At 42.9% G+C, this 20,816-nt stretch overlaps 3 protein-coding genes across 7 annotated transcripts in view; 1 reads left to right on the forward strand and 2 right to left on the reverse strand.

Moving 5' to 3' along the window:
* The window catches only part of LOC135496654 (secretin receptor-like), a 51,409-nt gene extending 40,989 nt beyond the window's left edge, over window positions 1-10,420 (forward strand). For 2 of the 5 annotated variants that reach the window (XM_064786083.1, XM_064786088.1), the window contains exons 2-13: window positions 2,289-2,391; window positions 2,706-2,816; window positions 3,167-3,303; window positions 4,379-4,473; window positions 4,853-5,021; window positions 5,302-5,458; window positions 5,694-5,754; window positions 6,158-6,227; window positions 6,652-6,743; window positions 7,519-7,530; window positions 8,999-9,137; window positions 9,407-10,420. In XM_064786083.1, the coding sequence (XP_064642153.1) occupies window positions 2,289-2,391; window positions 2,706-2,816; window positions 3,167-3,303; window positions 4,379-4,473; window positions 4,853-5,021; window positions 5,302-5,458; window positions 5,694-5,754; window positions 6,158-6,227; window positions 6,652-6,743; window positions 7,519-7,530; window positions 8,999-9,137; window positions 9,407-9,694 (1,434 nt within the window). In that variant the 3' untranslated portion in view covers window positions 9,695-10,420. The remainder of the gene's footprint in view (window positions 1-2,288; window positions 2,392-2,705; window positions 2,817-3,166; window positions 3,304-4,378; window positions 4,474-4,852; window positions 5,022-5,301; window positions 5,459-5,693; window positions 5,755-6,157; window positions 6,228-6,651; window positions 6,744-7,518; window positions 7,531-8,998; window positions 9,138-9,406) is intronic. The other 3 variants (XM_064786084.1, XM_064786085.1, XM_064786086.1) reach the window with 3 other exon arrangements.
* Window positions 10,254-16,290, reverse strand: LOC135496652 (sialin-like). Its single transcript, XM_064786082.1, has 10 exons — window positions 16,056-16,290; window positions 15,036-15,334; window positions 14,504-14,737; window positions 14,190-14,277; window positions 13,665-13,891; window positions 13,299-13,448; window positions 13,059-13,188; window positions 12,608-12,758; window positions 12,128-12,218; window positions 10,254-11,626 (listed from the first exon to the last, which is right to left on the reverse strand). The coding sequence occupies exons 1-10, from the start codon at window positions 16,084-16,086 to the stop codon at window positions 11,411-11,413; spliced, it is 1,617 nt and encodes a 538-aa protein (XP_064642152.1). The 5' UTR covers window positions 16,087-16,290; the 3' UTR covers window positions 10,254-11,410.
* Window positions 16,291-16,959: 669 nt separating this feature from the next.
* On the reverse strand, window positions 16,960-20,694 carry LOC135497019 (thymidine kinase 2, mitochondrial-like). Its single transcript, XM_064786663.1, has 7 exons — window positions 20,579-20,694; window positions 19,382-19,440; window positions 19,042-19,173; window positions 18,687-18,776; window positions 18,229-18,391; window positions 17,915-17,994; window positions 16,960-17,710 (listed from the first exon to the last, which is right to left on the reverse strand). Exons 1-7 carry the CDS (start codon window positions 20,616-20,618, stop codon window positions 17,546-17,548), a joined length of 729 nt encoding a protein of 242 aa, XP_064642733.1. The 5' UTR covers window positions 20,619-20,694; the 3' UTR covers window positions 16,960-17,545.
* Window positions 20,695-20,816: the final 122 nt, after the last annotated feature.

Below are 20,816 nucleotides of genomic sequence, written 5' to 3' on the forward strand. Positions count from 1 at the left end.
TAAGTCTGAAACCATTGAAATCGTGAGCGAGCACAGCTTCCCACGATGTTTTGGTTGAGAGAAACCTTATTGGAGCCAAAATGAGGCTTTGATTAGCCCACCGACCGGGAACAGTTTTCTGATTCACTGAACAGATGACCGGGCACTTCAAACTGTTTGCTGTCACGCCATGTAAATCAGATGGAGGCGTTTTTCCGGTTTAAACTGCTCATCACCTAAAGGTTGTTTCTACTGGAAGGTGGGACTTTTTAGTAGCTGCTGTATGATTCGTCAAATGGCTGCGCTGGCATTTACGATTGTCAAAAGGAGGCCGTACTTTGAAAATTTGGTATGCGATGATTAGATGCCTTTGGTGGTAATATGGAGTAAGAGACCGACCTCTAATTGAACTGGTCCATCAGATTGACCACTGGTCCAAGCAATTGGCGGTCGCAGTAATAACCTGTTCGGAGAATTCTTTCTAAGCTAATCTTTGCACGAGGTATTCCGTCCCACATTTACCTGACTGCCAAGTACTTAAGTGCGCCAGAGGAAGAGAAAAAGTTAATAATCTAGTTTCCATGTTAACTAAGAGATATGTTTGCTACCAGTCTCAGAAAGCAGTGCTCAATCATCTATCAAAGGCATCGATCACTTGTTCCCGTCAACAGTTAGCCAAATTCCAAAAGCTGAACGCTTCGTGCGATTGGACAATGTTTGCTAGCCAATCGACTAATAACTACTGTTCCAAGGCAAACATCGCCGTCTCTATGGCTGGAGTTTGTGGAGTGATAAAGATGGAAAGAGCGACTTTGAATCGATCATCAGCGTATACCAAGCGACGCGATTCGCAGTGAGCACCAAATGCAAACGGTCCAGTGAGTGAACAATCCAAGATACTTTTTAGCTCTCTCAGCCTATTCGGAAGGCGATTCAAACTGATGCTGGACTAAAGCCGAGGCCCGTGAAGAACGTACTTATGGCAACTGAGCTATAAAGTAATCGTCTCACCGATGTTTTAGTACATTGAAGGTGCAGAATTATAGCGCGAATACCGACCGAATGGGATGGCTGCACTCATCTACTCTCACTAAGCCTACCTTCGCCTACATACGGCTTAAAAGCCGCATGACAAACAACTTTCACGAGCCTTCCAAGTTGACGCCAAAGGGTCATCATCACCACTTGTTGCTATTGACATTAGCGTTGTCTGGTCTTGGTCCTCGATTTCTGTATACAAACGGTGAGTTGGCAACCGGCTAATGAGGCCTGTAAATGGATTACCCTTCAGCCATATGATTGATTCAAGCTGCGTTTGATGTGAAAACGCGAGAGAGTGATGTCCGTGATCTCGTCCCTGGGTGTGGAGGAACAGATGGTGGTGTTATGCGGTCAGGTCGGAGATGGAACAAAGTGGGTCACTACTGTGATTATTTAGACTGTATAGTGTCAACAAGAAAGGGTAAACCATTACATACGGGCACCCAAATATGGTTACTTCGTTCGATAAACAGACGTGCCAAGATGGTTTCCCATGTTTCTGTGCCTGATTCCATTTAAAGAAATCAAATTTCAACTGAGTGGAAAACCAGATTATTTGGTTGCTGTGACAAAGTGAAGTTGAAATTTCGTTCGAAATATAAAAGCATTACACTCAAAAGATTCTCTCAAAGAGGCCAGCAATTCGACGGCTTTTGATGAAAAATTGAGTTTTGTGGGTCGGAAAAAGAGTTTTCATTCATCGATAACAGGATTACGGTAAAGATGCTCGGTATCCCAATGTCGGCGGTAAGATTCCGACGAAGGCGGAGATAAAACTCCACCGGCCACTAATACATAATCTCAGCATCAGAAGGCCAGTTTCTACTATACTGAAGAAGAAACAGAAGCCAGTTAGAACAAAGAAGCGTCGGATAAGTTTCAATGTTGGAGTTTACTTTGACAAGATGAAGGGAATCACGTTTGTCAGCAACGATATCCAATTTACTTGAAATCTTCAATAACCAATTATAAGGGACTTCTCAGTATTTCTTTAACGCTAGAGTAGCTGGTGTTTGAATTATGGTGTTCGATATCATATGTGATCAAGTGGGAGCTCAATTTTATTTGCCACATTTCAAGGTTAGAAGATTGAATCTAGCTGTCTGTTGGAGAAATAAGTTTTGTTTGCATAACTTATTTGAAAGCGGCGCTGAACGTGATATTTGGCAACAACTCTCACAGGCTGATGGCGATATTTGAAGCAATTAGCCACCTAAACGTCATTCTAAAGGCTTTGTTTGACCGTCTTTTCCCTTTCGTCGTTTTAGGAAACCGTGTACGTATCGGAGGAGACCCAGGACCGTCGAATCAGTGAGGAACTTGCCCTTTGTGTCCAAAGGATCAGGTCTGAGGAGTCGCCTGCGGACGGCGGTAAGTTGGCAAGTTCGATTGCAAACCTCTGACTGTCCTATGCTTCAACGTTTCTCCTGAGCAATACAACTAATTTCCACATCACCTAATTGCCCCTAACCACGCTACTGCCAAGATGTCAAGTGGAGGTATTGTGCATCGCTGTGCCCCTTGACAATGAGCTGCCGAGACAAATGACGGATATACATGTATATACAAAAATATCAGCACGAATAGAACGAAAATATGTTGTTCATTTTCGTCATGTATGTCAGAAGCCATGACCAACTTCACTGACATTTGATGGTTCCATCTTATTCTGTTTCTTATTTCAGATGTCTACTGTGACCTGACGTGGGATGGATTAGTCTGCTGGGGCTACACGCCAGCAGGCACTACAGCGAGCAAGAGCTGTCCAGACTATGTCAATAAATTTGACCCCGGGGGTAAGAAAACGAATCGAAGAGGTTGATAACACTGAAAGTGTAGCGATCTGGACAATATGGCTGTTTCATCAACTTCGTACATCGTCCAATAAATGACGAGAAAATTATAAAGAGAAAAAAAGAGAAAAATATTTTCACGGGAGTCGAACCCGTGACCACCTGATCTAAAGTCCAGCATTCTTACCGTTGAACCACCAAGGCTTGTATGCTAGTGGGAGATTTTCTCCGCGTCTCATAGCCAGGCTATGGTGATCTGAACCAAACGTGGTGAGCACAAGAGAAGCTTAGCGCCTGTAGGTCATTGGGCAACAACCCCCTAGCCCTTTTTAACAGTATTTTTCTTTTCCAAGCCAAAGCCACACGAATATGCATGCCAGACGGAAAGTGGTACGAACATCCCAGTTTCAACAAGACTTGGACCAATTTTACAGAATGTTACGCAGACGTCAACAACAATAAGGAGACGAATATATCAGATTTTATGAAAGTAAGCAATGCAGAGTTGCTTGGTTATAACAACAGCTTGCGCTGATTTTCGGTTGGGGTCGTACTGAACGTCCAGCGGTATTGCCTCCGTAGCCGCCGCCCTTGTCTGGAAGCTGAGCAATGTCAATACATTGAGGGTCAAGATAGATTGGAGTTGGCAGTACGCTTATGCGAGATTCGTCCTTTTTACGAAAGGCTAACCCTGACTCCGACATCTGTGATATATTGCTTTGTAATATATCAGATACTAGACCGTTGAAAAAGGCCGAGTTTCGCGTTTAATTGATAGGTCAGGGCCCTTTAACCTCATGGAAATGCGTCGGTGATATTGTCTCTTTAATGTCAGAGAAAATAATGTCTTCCCTTTTCTTCCTTGCCACTTCCTGACATCAATATGATAATAAAACCATAATCTTGTTTGCGCATCCGGACAATTAACGCAAACGTAGCAATGGAACTTTTGCCTTGCATCACATAAAAATGACGGTCGATTATGCCATAAAATATTGCTTCGAGCAGAAACCGGAACAGACCACACATTTAATCTTATTTACGATGACTTACCACCGCCCAACACGGCCCAATACTAAAAATTAAATTATGATTTGGTCGCACGAATTAATGAAATGCCATCATCAATTTGTTTAACCAGATTCTTATAGGAAAAAAATGCGTTTTAAGTAATTAAATGTTATTAATGACCAGCCGTTTGCAGCAAGTAATTGGAGTCCAAGCCGTGATTTACAAGATTTTACATTCACATTGCATAACACACACATTACCTTCATTTATTAAGCGGTCGTGCGTAATAACTAACAAAGCCAGTGTTTTACGAGAACAAATATCTCATTAGACATAATTGATAATTGACTGTGGTTTTGCACGCAGATGAAAAGAAAGAGATGCTTAGCGTTTGATGATCACCCATCCGCAAGCGCTTGTATTAAAGGACTAGACAGCTTTTCGGGATTATACAGAAACATCGGAAGACTGGCCCTTTAACGCACAAGAGGCAAGAGCCAAGAAACAACTTCCTCGCCTCTCTGCAAGATAATCCAATATGTTATCCATTTCAGTATCATATGGCCAACATCCGGCTAATGACGGACGTGGGGTATGGTATCTCCCTCATATCACTTATAACGGCTGTCATTATTATGTTGGCATTCAGGTAAGTCGAAGCTTTGAAAAAAATATAAAGTATAGAAATAGTCATGACGATTATAATTTTGCAGTCAGGTTTCGTAACAATGAACGTGACAGTGATTTCTGAAGGACATAATTCATGAGAAACTCAACACGTATACTTATGGCCTGCAGATATACACATATCTATGTGCAGTCATAGCAACAGTTAACCTTCCGATGTTACGAAACATCACCACAGTGCAAAGCTAGTTGATTCACCGCCGTTTATGAGAAGCCCAGCTAGTGCACGCAGTTTCATGAAGTGTCACTAATTTAGCAGCAAAATTGCAGACACGAAACTAAATTCTTTACCATCAACTCAATCGATCCATTTATTATCATAAATACTTTTTCGACACTAGGCGGCTCCACTGTGCCCGTAACACTATCCACGTCCACCTGTTCTTCTCCTTTATCTTCCGTTCATCCATGTCACTCATGAAAGACAACCTACTGGTGGAGGGTCTGGGATTCCCCTCTGACGTCACTTACACAGCCACAGGGAATCTCCTGTTCCTATCGGACAGATCGGTAAGTATGACAACCTTGACACCTGTCAAGGTCACATACCCTTTCCTTGACCTTGACTCTTGCCATGGTCACGTTACCTTTCCCATGGGTGAAATCACTCAGTCACCCTGGTATTATTCATGCTCTCCAACATGAGTGGCACAATCTGGTATAGCGAGTGAGGTTGATAAAATTTACTTTATGAGGACTGTAGTAAGTATGCCTGTTGGGTCCCAGTTTATTGTCAATATCATAAACTGTTAAAGCTTTAATCCTACAATGGCATTTATTTCCCTTCTAGCACTGGGAATGCAAACTCTTTTTCACTGTGTTCAACTACTCTCTGATTGTGAACTATGCGTGGATCCTGGTGGAAGGATGCTATCTCCACACGCTTCTCTATGTTGTTGTCTACACCGAAAATAGCAGCATATTGTGGTTCGTCTTGGCAGGCTGGGGTAAGTATAGTTATTGTTATCGTCTCTAGGTGTATTCACAATGAGACTCGACTGAAAAATATGAAAAATCTACATTCTTCTGCTAATTTCATTGCCAAAAGGCAGCATTTAGTCAATCGTATCCTTTGTGGAATAAGTACGGCATACAACGATGGGGACTTTCTCGTTTTTCATTGAGATAAAGTATTCTGCATACCAGCGTATTCTGTAATAGCTTGTTCGTATTCATTTTCAGCTCTTCCTCTTTTATCCATATTACCTTGGGTCATCGTGAGAGCAGAACTAGAAGATAAATTGTAAGTTTTAAAAAGAAGTATGCCGTTCCATAAGGATTGCACTGGGAATGCAATAGGTTGATGCCCATCAAATTCTAATCAGATACCGTCCTGTGAGATGTCGGTTGCGTGTAATCTAAGCCTAAGTAAATGGCAAAGTTGAGATAAATGTAATTCGCCTTTTTTTGGAGAGTTATCATAAAGCCGAGTTGAGAATACACTCCGGACGTATACTGGATCGACCTCGTCCTTCCCCCAACAGGAAGAGGTGTGGGATGACTATTAACTGCCCCGGGAGTCTAAGCTGAGTGCCACTCGTCCATCACCAGCCTATGCTGGCCTTGATCGAAAAGATTCCGGCCTGAAATTAGAATTTCCTCGATATAATGATGCAAACATCCATCTGTTCTTTCTTTTCTTATAGCTGCTGGAATGTCCACCATAATGTCGGCTACTTCTGGATTCTGAAAGGACCAATCGTTTTAACAATTGTGGTAGGTACATCAACTGCCATCTGTTCAACTATCATGAACAATCCTAGCTTGGTTTGTATTCCTTCTGACTCTCGGTGAGTCTAACCTTCGGAGGCTGAGCATTGACCAGACTTACGTGCAAAATATGACGAGTAAATATAATTCAAAGCTGACTCCAGGGAGAGCACCGGTGCACTGTCATTTTCCAAACATTTCGCATGTTGTTTTTGTTTCTAGTTATGTCCATCACATGATGACCCATAGCCAATCAGCCGTCGTAAAAGTCATGATCCAGGCTTCGCCAAACTTAAGAAGAAAACGTGACCAGGACCGTTATGTTCTGACATGCCAATAACAATGATAGAGCCTTGAGCAAAAGCACTTTTATGCCTGGTATCGCCATGTTAGAAAAGTGTTTCTGCTAGACTGATATTTCTTTTTTCAGATCAACTTCGTCTTCTTCATTCGCATCGTCCGTATTCTGTTTACAAAATTAGTTGCTGCTAACAACCAGGAGGCGAGAAAGTTCAGGTACAGGTATGTGTCATTTTACAGCTTTTCATGTATATACACTTAGAACTGCGCATGCGCTGTACTGGTTAACGTCACTGCTATAGGTGGAGCCATCTTGCATATTGCATTGATCATCCGCGTACAATCATAACGCGCACCGTTTGAATGACGTCATGACATTTTCCACATTTTCGTACTGTCATGTAATAGCTCAAAGGTAATGGAATGCCAATGTACATTTATTGCCCATGTTTGTATTTGCAAACTTTATATATCCTTTTTAAAACTCTCTTCTCTGCCCCGTTTTGGACAATGTAAATTTCAGATAAGTAATTGATGTTGTATATTATCTGCTTGCAAGTATTATATGCATCTTGTTGTGATGTGATATATGTAGTTTACAAAGATCTCGAGGTGATCAGATTTGGTTCTACCAAAGTAATGAATATGTTTAAGTTAGTTACTGAATAGTTATGGCATAGAAACCAACGAACCACCTTGGAAAAATATAATTGTTCAGGCAGGCATCAGCGGTAACAGCGTCGTGTGTAATCACCCGTCACCCCTTCCATTCGGCAAAATGACTCTGCTGAGCAATATCACATACGAATGAAATAATTTTGTCTTCCATCGGACACCGTGGTATCAACTGCACATGGGGTCTTCGGATCCCAATGAACTACTCTTTTCTATCAAATCGCGTTCTCTCATTACAATGTAATGTTAATGCATGCATTACTTTAGTGTGTTTTATCGTCCTCCTCGCAATTTGACTTTCTCTTTTCTTTAACCATACCAGACCGAATGGCATGTAAGTCAGTCTACTCGGCAGTCAAAATTGCAAATGCATCATTTTCTTTCAAGGCCAAATCAATTTTTTTCTCGTTTCTCCAAAACTTGTATTGATTTCTGTACACTTCGGATCAATAAAATCGTGATATTCAAATTGGGGCTAAAATTGTAAGTCTGTGACAGCCATCTCAAGGCGTTTATTTATTTCAAATATAATCTCTAAAAAACATTTAAGGTTGATTCATATTAACTTAGGAGCTCCAAAAGTGCGAAACATATCCTTGATGTGCTTGACGCTAATGCATTGTTAGCAGCTTTAGTCTTTAGATTAGATCCTTGAATTAAATTGGTATGGCCTGCGTATGTTCATCTCAGTCTCTTAAAATTTGGTAGTTGTTCCTCGATGTTTCATAGTTTATAATCTAACATATTCAAAGGTTCTTGATTAACCAGTACGAGAATGCATAACAATAAATTAAATATGTCATTATCTAGGAAAAGTGGCACATGGGTATTTTCTACGGATATCCGTACGGATCATGATGATCTGAAGCATGTGTGAAATAAAAATTCGCTCTATTTCACACAAGGTTCATATCGCCATAGCCTGGCTATAACAGGCAAAGAAAATCTCAACTCTAACATGAAAACCTCTGCGGTTCAACGGTTCAAATGCTGGACTTCCAACCTGGTGGTCACGGGTTCGACTCCCCGTGTATCCACAACATTTTTTCTCTTCATTTACCCTCTTTTATTCATTCATGTACATATATATAGTATTATTAGTATTATTATCATCATTATTATCAATATCATTTTTATCTTGAAAACCCCTGAACCCGAACTTTACAAACTCAAGTACACAGTGATTTCAGACTGCATCCATTGGATGCTTTTGAAGCCAACAGACGATTTAACGTCCGTTGGACTTACGCCTGTCCTTGTACCTCAGCGTTAGGTGATCAGCGTTCATATCAGTAATCGCGGTAAACCTTGGAGATGGTCCCTCGTCCGTGCAGATATCCATAGAAAAAGCGCATGCGCCACTTGCCCAAGATGTTGACTCTGATGACAATAATGGGGTGCGTTCAATATGGCCGCCGGGCGGACATCTTGGTTGGATGTAGCTGGATGTAACGTTGTCAGATTGTCTCTACATTTCAGTGCCAGCTATAGGGCATCTTAAAACTCATTTTGAAACCTCAATCTGCAAAACATTTAATGGCACAAAACATTTCCTGTTGTTTAATAGTGAACACTGAAATGAATATGATGCTGCTGCGCGAAAACATTCTTGACAGCTAAGACTTAAGCCCCGGCGAACGAGCGATTTGCACGCTGCGACAGGCGAGGAAGACCACATCCAACTGCTCGTAGATGGATTCGTCAGAGGCTATATGCAGGCCATACGTGATGTTTGGAACCTCTCTAACAATATAACCGAACATGCACGTGTAACTGAATCATATTGTATCTTTTCTCCCCAGGAAACTGGCCAAATCTACACTGGTGCTGATCCCCCTCTTCGGTGTCCATTACATCATCTTCATCGGTTTGCCGGAGAAGTTCGACGAGCGGGCCGAGGTGACCAAGCTCTACTTCGAGCTGTTCTTCAACTCATTTCAGGTAGGATAGTTACCATAAATGAATAGCACTTATGAAGGAACCACTTGAACTCGAACTGGAACTGACTGTAGGAGTTCCTCTACCTGTCGCCAGATGGCACTTTATAGGGTTAAAGATAAAAGTATGGAATAATCAGCGTCTAGGTCACCGTCTGTTCGAACCCTGGTTTGGTTGCCGGTTTGTCCTTCACACACACAGGTCGAGCTCATTAAGTTTGCAACTAAATTCCTTGCAAGTACAAATCTGATTCTACGGGACCAACTTTTCAGGGTTTATTCGTAGCTACGCTCTTCTGCTTCATGAACGGCGAAGTGAAGGCAGAAATCTTGAAGAAGTGGCAAAGATATCAACTGCAGCGTACCGGTGGCAATTTGAACTTTTCACATTCAATGAAAATGAGTACCTACTCTACTTACGTACAACGGCACAAGAACTCTCCCACTGGATCTCAGAATGACAAGGCAGACTTGACGGCGCAGCAGCATAACGGACACACCACCAGTATGACACCGCCATTGCTGGGCGGACAGACAACGAATAATTACTATAGCAATTGATTATGCAAATGAATTGGTTGTCAGAGGAATAGACGGTCACAGGTGGGATATTGCAAGAGGCTGATTTGTAATTCAGGTTTGACAAAATTATCATAGAAAATGTAAATATGCGAGGAATAAAGATCATACACTCCGCTTCGAACTTTTGAAAGCGAACCTGACGCATTAGAGATGCTGGAATTGAGGGGACCAGGTATCAGGCTGTTCTGTCGTCTGTGTACGTGTCGATGCATAGCCTACTGTACCTGGCTTGCGCACATGCTTCACTTCAAGACTTTTATGTGACGCAAGATGATTCGATCGCCAACAGCATGACCAGTCATTAAATTTCTATCTACCATTAGCTAAAGCACGTGACATTTGAGGACGTTTGTGTGACATATCCAGAACATCGCTTGCCTTCCGACAAAGGTCCGTCTCATGCACTTTTAGGACGGAGCGTAAATTCTGTAAGTACAGGATGGGCAGTACCAGGCCAGAAGCAGGTAATTTACGTAACTGTATTATCATGACCATTGGTATCAGTTCGGAAATACACAGAACGAACTAGATTTTGCTATAGCAAATGTAATATTTCATACAAGTCGTATCAGCCTACAAGTAAGCAGACTCTTACTTTGGGTAACGCGTTTTGTGTTCTAATGTAATACTTTCAGCATAAGGTTGTTGTAAATTATCTCTATTTTGTAATTAAAAAGCCATCGATTAAAACAATTTTCACGTGTCGATTCGTCTTTGTTAATTTCTACCTTAACCGGCGGTCATGAGATCCTCTTCATGTTACAATCATCCCGATTGGACCGATGCAGAGAAGCTGAATGAAATAAACCAATCAGATATCTTCTAACATCACGTATGATATATACGCCTATAAATTGTTTTCACAACTTCCTCTCTATGAACCACTTCAGCATACAGTTTATGAACACATTTCTGATAATATTGCACAATTCTGGAAGCAATACTGGTATACACCTCGTGCATTATAAATTAGCGTGGGCCATTCATTTATAGTACGTAGGCCTACGCACAATTTTACATACTAGCCTACATCCCCCTGTACGCAAACGTACATGTACGTACGCTATAGCCCAGACCACACCGCATGCGTGTGACCGCAAAAGGATCGCCAGTCGATACTGGTGTATGTAGTCAATGGCACCGTAACTGTCGATGTGGTCAAGTTGCATAATTAAATACAGCGAAACTTGCTTTTGTACAAGTGTAATTTAATGATGTTATGGTAAATGTCTCATCAACATACTTGGTGAAATGTTACGGCGAATATAAATTCTCAAATCATTTTAATCCCTTCCATCTGTTTTTATGCCCCTTTGTTCCGTACCTAAATGGATGACCCTTACTACTAAAAATAGTCTATTACGGCACATTCGAATATTCACAGTTGTTTTACATATATGACATCTAAAATTTATTTTGAATATAGTTTATGGCACTTCGAATTCACTCAATTACACAACGCATATAGTCCATAACAAAGCTATCAAGAATATATATTCTTGCTATTACATCATATAGTATGTACACGTACAAGTAACACTTGGCACAAAAACATTAGAACTGAAAATATCACCATGTGTGTACATAGTAGGCCTACTACCGGTAAACTTCAACGTATCCCGACCAGTAGTTTGTACTCCAGAGCCCAAAACGTTAAGGGCAAAGAAAATAGTCTATAGTCTTTTAGTAAACGTCCTAAACCTGCACAGGTTCTGCCTCCTTAGTTTTCAGAGGTGCCATTTCGTTACTCTCGGGCCCCTTGGTGGAACTCCTCCTCCTCTCCTCCTTTGCCGTAGCAACTTTGGCCCAGTCCTGCTCCACTCCACTGCCGAAGATTACATAGATTAAGCCGCCGACGACGAAGAAGCCAGCACAGATCGAGAAGACTATTTGCCATTCGGCCCTTGTGCCCTGGAACGGAAAGTCACGAAACGCCCTATAAGTCTGCGTATTCATAGGCTGTTCCCTTGTGAACCAGTGGAGACGTGGCGTTTTACCATTTGTTTCCACATTCCCCGGTACAACCAATAGGAACATTTTGTGTGTGGTGCCTCACGATGTAATAAGATCACATGCTCCCCAACTTCTTTCCTCCTACGTATACCCCCGTACATAACTGAACTGACTGGACAAGTGACTCCATCTCTCGCAAAGGAGTCGTCGGTCCCATCACAAGCGACTCCATGCTTCGCACTCTGATGTGGACTTTTACTTTTTTGGCAAAGGCAGTATGTATCTTGGCCACGAATGTAGATCTAGCTCTACATCCGTGTCTTGGCCAAACATTGCATTCAGAGTAACGTGACTAGCCCAAGGTCAAAAGCATCACAACGTTATTGAATATTGAACCGAGGTTGTTGGGATCAAGATCACGACAATCAAGTCGTGCCCCATTTCCTTGGTTATACTTACGTGTTGTGTTAACTGTCCAATGGCGATAGGCGCCAACATCCCTGGTAGGGTGGCGAATGTGTTGGTAATACCAAACAGGATACCAGCATATCTACCAAGGAAAGAAATCACAGTATAAGAAGACACGACAAGGAAATTGCCCCAACGCCAGCGAAAGTTGCGCAGTTGTTCCAGCGTTCGCAATGGTTTTCCACTCTAGTGGAAACTTAGCTTGGCGAATATCAAAGGACCGTATATCACGGGAGTCTACCAGTCTGGTTTACCATAGCGACGGTGGCTTCGGAAAGACTCCGTTTCTGTTGCTGATCTGCATCTATGTTGGGCCTCGTAACAAGAACTTGGCAAACCATTTCAAATGCCTTTGACTACAACGACTTTTGCCTGCGAACGCAGCTGGGAGTCTTGGCTCTCGCGTACCGGCATGCGGAAGGACTCGAAGGGGGAACTGAAATATCAGGATGGGTCAATATGTTGTTTTACCTCGGTGCTATGTCGACGTGATTGACAATGTACCCACATCTACTCATGGACGTCATGGTAACTGAGATCACCAGGAAAGCCACCGCTAAGTAGCGCTGCGTACAATTCAAGAAACTGGCGGCAATGATGAATACGGCGGGAACGAAGAACGCTGAAATAGAGAAGTAGAGTGGTCAATTGTAGTTGTATATGAGAATCACAGCTTTTTGCTATATAGAAAAAATCTTACTTCTTCCTCGACATTACCAACAAGCAGATAGGTTGTTTGGAATCAGAATTATTCGGTTTCACGAGTTAGGCTACAAACCATATTCGGAAATCAGACACTATACCCAGGGGAAAGTGCACGCGCGAACGATGGTCGCGTAGACGAGAGGTCCAACGGATCCGCGAGCGCTTCCGTGCTGCATGGCGACTGGTTGAATCCCCCCCCCCCCCGAGGATGCCTTACCTATCGACTGAACACATTTCCTGACGCCCGTAGTCGTGAAGCCTTTACTTCTTATCCAATCTACTGTCGGCCCGCCTATTATAGAAGCACAGAACATACCGAGGTAAGGAAGAGCAGAGAACAAGCCATTCTGAAAAAAGAAATACTTCGTTCATAACCCGCTTGGACAACCCCGTATGGAAAGGGAGGTGGTTACCATACCATGGGTTTCATTTGTTGCATAGTATTCATTCCACTTACCTGTTTCATGTCGAACTTTAACACATCCTTCATGTAGGTAGGCAGACTTGTCATCATGGTGTAATTGCACCAGTTGTTACAAAGATGGGCCAGAATGATAGCCCACAGTGGAAGAGAGGTCGCCATCTTGCCCCAGGGTACGTGGAAGTCCTACGAAGAAAAACAACAACGATGAATTACATTATAAGTAGTACCCTACATTACGCGCAACTTTTGACTGAACACTCTTTACCCATTTTGACTCTATACCTTTCCGTTCGTCCTCTGCCATCTCTCGACACTCCACTTCAACTTTTCCCTTACAATCAATAATGGCCCATCACAGTTTTCAAAGTGAGCCAAAAACTTAAAGAGCCAGCTAGTTACCTTTTCTTGCACATGGCTCCCAGTTAGACTTTTAATGTACTCCCTCTCAGCCGCCGTGATCCGTGGATGGTCATTGGGCGAGTCGAACACGAAGAACGTCCAGAATACGAGCCAGATGAGGGTACCGCCCCCGAAGAGATAGAAAATAGATGGCCAGCCGTTGTCGAAGCCGTACGCGCACAAAACGCCAGAGAGGAAGAAGGCCAGGATGTTGCCCAACATTGTTCCTAGGAGAGAAAATCTCAGTTAGCGACTCCGTGAGCATTTGAAAACTCGACGCTGCACAACGCCAAAGAGAGGATACGAATTATTAGTGACTGAAGACAGATTCTCTTGGCCTATAATCTCAAATTAGCCGATCTATCTGCCAGTGTTGCCCAAAACTCCTATATGAGTGAGCGTAGGACTGAGACTGATGACGGAGCATGCTGTCGTACTAAGAGAGCGCACGTACTATTGTCAAACTATAATTACTTCAAGAAGGTCAAGTGATAGTCACTTTAAAAATATATCGTCATCACCAACCTGCATATGTAAATGAGATTAGTTTCGTGCGCTCAAGAGGTGGCGCCCACTTTGCCCAAAGGGAGTGCATTGCTGGGAACACGACACCCTGGAAAGCAAAGGTTCGAAGATGCTAACGGTAATCTGTCTCATCTCCAAGACAAAGAACTGCTTGATGACGAAGGCTTACAATACGCAGCTTGTGCTCTAGTTCACGGATAGCTTAATGTGGCAAGGAGACCGAAAGCAGGAGAGCGCATTGCCACGGGAGCGGAACCGGAGAATGCACGTTCTCGATTATACCTTGCAATTTATGATAATATTCATCATCTTACCGTGCCTAAACCTGAGAGAACCCTCATGAAGATGACCAGCCCAACGTGGGCTCTAGCGCAGACTGGCAGCAGTATAGTCGATAAAGCAGTCAGCAACATCCCCGCGCCAAACACCCTCTTTCCTCCGAAGTACCCTGAGAGCCACCCGCCAGGGACCTGGGTGATGATGTATCCATAGAAGAAGGATCCCAGGATGTAGCCCTGGAGTGGCCGGTCCCAGTAGAATTCTGGTTTCTGGAAGACAGGGACTGAGATGTTGGATTGTTCACACTTGAACAGACAAGGACCATTGGCGGCGCGTGACCTGCCGCGACGTGATCAAAGACACAGAGTTAATTTATAGGAATGGCATTGCCGCTAGACAGACTGGCCCACCGACTCAGATGACGGAAGTTAACACCTTTAACTGATTGGACGTTGGCAGTTTCAAGCTTGCACATTTATGTACACTGTATTCGTAGAAATTTGAGGAAAAATCAATTTCGGTTGCCATTATGGTAAAGAACAGCGATTTGTTAAAGGACCAACTCACATTTCGTCCCTCTGAAACATTACCAGACGATGTCGCCAAAGCCCCGCACTGGTCCTCATCTAACACTATAACCGGCGCAACAGATCCAGTAGGAAGCACCGTCAACCCTACCCCCGGAAAAACTGTCGTGGGGCCCCCTGTCGGTGATGGTGTTGTTGCTATGGTTGTGTCGTTAGTGGTGATGGGCATCACCATACAGACGATCGCCACACTCAAGTTGAACCTCAGGGCATAGACGAAGAGGAACCCGAATATGCCTACATAGGCCATGGTGTAGCGGCAAGAACTCCATTTTGGAACTAAAATTGTGAAACAAAGGAATTTATACAGGTTGCATCTTCAATCTTTAGACATTCGATTTAGTTATATACAATCGCCTAAGGAACCTACACGTCTCGGTACCAGGGGGAGTTGATTGGTCGACCTCATCCGCCCCATGAATACCGACATCCGATTCGAATGCACTCACAATATCATTTCCTCCATTTTCGGGTTGTGACAACCTTGACACGCTACTGGAAGGTCTGCTTCTCCGGACCCTAGTAACCTATATCATAAACCTAGTAACCCAGATCACATGGAATCTACCCAGTTACCTGACCCAACCTTTGGAATGCCTTTATTGGCTCAGGCTTAGTATACAGAGGCATTAGCGACAGCGTTCACGTTAGAGCGATCTGCACTGAACATCTCTATTGAACACCCGTGGGCGTCCTTGACTGAGGAGCCGGTGAAGAAGTTTAAAATGTCCTTGGATAGAATGCCCGGGAAAACAAAGGATTCTATTATGCGCTTCAATCTCCGAGCTATTGACGGTCAGGGTCTCTATAGAAACATATTGCAGTATACAATAGGACCGGACACTTTTTCCAGGGGGCATTTGTTACTGTTACACCGGCCTATTGTTTGGCAACACATACAGTACACTGCGATTACATATCAATAGTATATGCTTCATATCCCGGTATAGCACGCTCTATAAATGTTTCAACAGCCAGTAACATTAAAATCATTACTAACCTTCCCCTTCCTTCAGCTTAAAGCACGGCATCACAGCGTCTAGGGAACCAATGCAGGTGTCCTTAACCCGGTCTTTAATAACATTCACAGCATCTGCCACGCCTCATGATGAACAAAACACAGGGAAAACAAGTAACCTCCTCAACTAACTGCACTCTCAATCATGAATGATCTATTAACCAGGCCCACCAAGCGATGGGAGCAATATAACAGGTGAAGGTCGCACAAGGACACATGCTCATCTCGCATTAAACTGAGTGAGCTAGTAGTGTTGCTTGGCAACTAGAGATGGCATGCACTGCTTCGTGGCGGTTTATCTGAAATAGTATTCTAGCGACGAAATACATATGGATACGTGTTTTAAAACAACTTAGTGAGGCTTTATTAACATGCAAGAGGAGAAAGATTCTTAACCTTCCGAGCTGGTTGTAAAGTCAGGTACTGCCGAAGTCATTGTTTCTGATTCTGACCCACGACGCATGTCGTCGTCGCCATTTTACAGGAGGGAGACAGAGGGATCGATAGGCATTTGTTGCGCCCCTCAAGGTTGTGACTGACGGTAGAGACCGTCCCCAGGTTGCGACAGTATCCTGGTAGAACTGATATAAGCCATATCTTGGTCTCCTACGAAAGACAAGTGGAGATGAAGAGTCCTGATGTCGTCTGTCCTCTGGTTGTGACAATAGCCACAATCTACTCGTCTGACTTGGAGACATGAGACAAGGACAGAATCATCAATCTGGTACATGTACTCATAGTGTCCTGTTTTCAGTCCCGAGGCCACACCAATTTAATGCCTTGGTAGTGGCAAGGAGGCAAAGTTTTCTGGTGGAGGAAAGGAGAAAAAACTCTTGTTGAAAAGATATCGACTTTTTATTCAAACTATGAAAAATAGCCATGGAAATTAGTACTACGCATTCAATACAAAGCAATGGAATGAAGAAACTATATACAAGATGTAGAATAACATGCAATGTTGCAGCCTATACAGTGGCAGTGATAGAGCTGGCAGTACAGAAAAATATTACATCATCACACCAATGGAATGGAGATGGCAAGAATAGCACCAAGGTCATTTACTATGGGGCGAACATTCCGGACTGTTCACGTACGAACGCATCATATTGTGAATTGACAATACAAATTCACGGCAATGTGTAGTGGACATCAGTCATGTGGTCATGTGTAACATATAATAGCGATTTGCCTTGCTTATGAGGACGACACCCCCAGTTAAATGGATACAAAAGACCAATATTGGCTTGGGCCATTGATCACAGACGCTTTTTACTTATTATGATAAAACATTAATTCATGAAATTGAAAATCTGTCGCATACCTCAATTATACCGACATGCAGTATGTTTTTGTTGCTACTCTTAATAACAAATAAATAAGTCAATATTAAAACATTTTGCTTGTGAAGATCTTTCTGTCGGTCCACAGACCACCAATCTGAAACAGAGGTAGCCCACTAAACTTCCATCATTTCAATCAAATCCACACAGAATTTCTGGCTTGTGCTTCGCAAAGATTCCTTTGAGTTCAGATATATCTTTATTCGCATCGAGGGTGAGCACCGGAGCGGGCAGTTTGAACTGGTTCCCAGTGATTAGCCAATCCTCATGGAGGGTGTGCAATTTCTCAAGGTAGCTCTGAAAGATAAAGACAGGAAGCAAACTTTATATGACTTTCGAAACTTTTGGTTCCAGGGCAAATGTTTTGTCTTATTGGAGATAAACAACTTTGATACCGAGACAAATGGCTTCATGTACTGCAAGCCGGGATATGATGGCAATGCCTTCTTCCCAGTCATAATAGAGAGGGTGTTCTTCTGGCCGAGTATCTGATGTACTTACCAAAGGAATGGCCTCCTCCTCAAGTCTGTTACGTCTTCTAATTCTCTCTTGGCACACTTCAGGGTCAGTTCGGAGGTATACTGCAAATGGGAAGAGGACCCTCAGTTTAAAGTAGTTCCAGAGGACTTTGGAAAGGATTTCAGTTTTTATACTCTTGCAGAGGACTTCAGAGAACCTCAGTTCAAGTCTTTGCAGAAGACTTTGGAGGATTTGTGTCATGTCCCTTGCAGAAGATCTCAGTTTTGAGTCTCATGTCAAGACTTTGCAGTCATCAAAATGCACGGATTGTGGTCAACGGCACTTTCAGGACATACCAACAAGATCAACCGGAGCCGTCTTTTTCTGTACGATCCACAGATACCATTCGTTGAGCACCTCGTAGTCGATACCAGGCATGAGGCCAGCATCGTGGAGGTTCTCACAGAAACATGCCCGAGCACTGTAGATGGACCGCTCCATCAGCTTCACTGGCGCATCCTGGAATAATATCAAACACAATCATAGCTATTTTGAACATATCTAAGGTTATTTTGTCCGGAACTGTTGCTACCATTTTTCACATAATTATCCAATTTGGTGAAATTTACTCCTCTACTGAATATTTACGGTGATTATCACCAGCATAATACAACACGTGACTTGTCAGTCACACAGGTGGACCCAGATTTACATTTTAGTTGCTTCAGTTCACCTCTGATCAAGTATGAATAAACAGAATGGGCAATCAAATGTTCAAGACATGAACATTTTCCCCTCTATACAGCTTATTTACCACTTTTCTCGTATGGATGTCTAACATGGTCAGCTGCACATAAGACTGGAATGCAAGGCTCCATCTTCTTGCATCCTTATACATCAGCTCCTGCAAGTGCAAAACCGAGACACAGTATTGAACAAACAAAACTAGACTTTTTAAGATTAAGACATTAGGATTGAAACAGCCCTACTGTACTGTGTTCTCCACAAGGCCATTTGTCATGGTGGTGCACCCTACCTTGGCAGCTTACCACCCTACCTTGGAAGAGCCACCCTACCTTGCTCTAGAATTTTGGAAATGGTTTCGAGGGTGTCACGCCACCTCAAATTGCTGGCAACCCTACTTTGAGAAAACCACCCTGTATACTTACAAGTGTGTTGTACTTCCCGTTGACACTCTTCCACATTCCAACAGGCTCCGGGATGAGTTTGACATTTGGACTATCCTTGAAATACTCGATAAAGGTCGATTTGCCACTTCCTATATTTCCTTCCACAACAACCTATTCAGAGAAGACACATTAATTTTCCATTTTATCAATGCGACAATAACTTTCATGACATGACTAATCAATGTCTTTTATAATGACCTATGAAAACTCTCACACCTGAAAACATTATCAACATTGACTAGGTTTTGACACAAAATACTTTTTCGTACAATTCGCCTGTCCTGTTGTGATATATGTTGCCATGCATGCACTGACTCACCGTGAATTTGTCCTTCCTGACCGTTTGAAAGCTGTCGTTTAAGTCATCACAGATGTCATCTACAAAGCACAGAAATAACAAGCTTAACAAATATGAGACAAGAACAAGAGCTTACATGTAAAAATAACAAGATTTAGTAGGGGGTGGTTTATCCCTAGTACATCCCATAAAGTTTCCACTGAGATATGGTCTTTAGCAACACTTTCCTTGTCAAAAACACTAATCAAATTACAATCATCCAGTTTGCCGATGGGTGCATCCTAGTGCCCCGGTATTCCAGTGCCAATTGACGAAGATAAACAAGTGACACAGGAATAACAGGGCATCAGATGATGTTTCCAATCAAATGCTTGGTCAGACTCCAAGATGACTTGACTTGTATCCAATTCCTTAGGTGTCATGGCAGTAGTTCAGAGGTGGTCCCCAGCCCTGGAATCAAACTGTGCCAATTGACTCAATGATCAGCAGCTGGCACAGTGATAACAGGGATCAGAACCATCACATCATCTCAAGTAATTAGCTGCTATATCAGCAATAGGAATCATCTCAAGTAGTCAGCTGAGCTATAACAGGGATCCAAACCATCGCAAGCAGTCAGCTGCTATAACAGGGATCGGAACCATCACAAAATCATAACAGGATGATAACTTAATCTGTAGTATTCCGCCTCCGCAAGCCCTGGAATCATATGTGCCAATTGACTGAGATAACAGTTGGCTCACAAATCACAGCACTTAAGGATCGTTCTCGTAATCACGCTCTTAATCTAATCAGGGCGCAGTGTCAATTTAGAAAAAACATCCTGGAAACTACAATACATCATACATGTAGATATCTAAATGGTCTAAATACATGATTGCTTAAAAACGACGCAAATGCCATGCCCACGACACTGGCCGAAGCCAGCAAACAACGACATTCGGACCCGGGAAAGCACACACAGGGATTTGAGGCGAATAGGCCTAGTAGGCCTACTATTATAGCCCAGACTTACTTAATGCAATTTCAGAAGGCGTAATTGGACGGGTCAGGATGATTTGTATAGTACAAACATGCATGCTAAACCTCTCTACTAGGCCTGCCATACATGCATGCATGTATGCATATTACCCCAACTTTTTTGCCACGAATTTTCTTATCTGATGAAGGCGGCTGATGACGGATTTGCCATTCGTCGAAATTCTCATACATACTTACCGACTTCTTCGTCGATCACGTAACTGCAAGACCCTAACATTTTCAAGAACAGTTTCTTGCGTTCATCAGCGAAAATCTACCAAACCGACACACAACAAAGACAAACAACGCGCTAAATTTTACCGCCAAGGATTGTAAGCATGGCAGAGCGACTTACGGGATTTAGGAACTCACAACAGTAACCGAAAATTGAGTATGGTACGATAATGAACCGAAAGAAAGCATTCCTTGATCATCT

This window comes from Lineus longissimus, chromosome 12 (assembly GCF_910592395.1).
Source record: "Lineus longissimus chromosome 12, tnLinLong1.2, whole genome shotgun sequence".
Taxonomy (NCBI): domain Eukaryota; kingdom Metazoa; phylum Nemertea; class Pilidiophora; order Heteronemertea; family Lineidae; genus Lineus; species Lineus longissimus.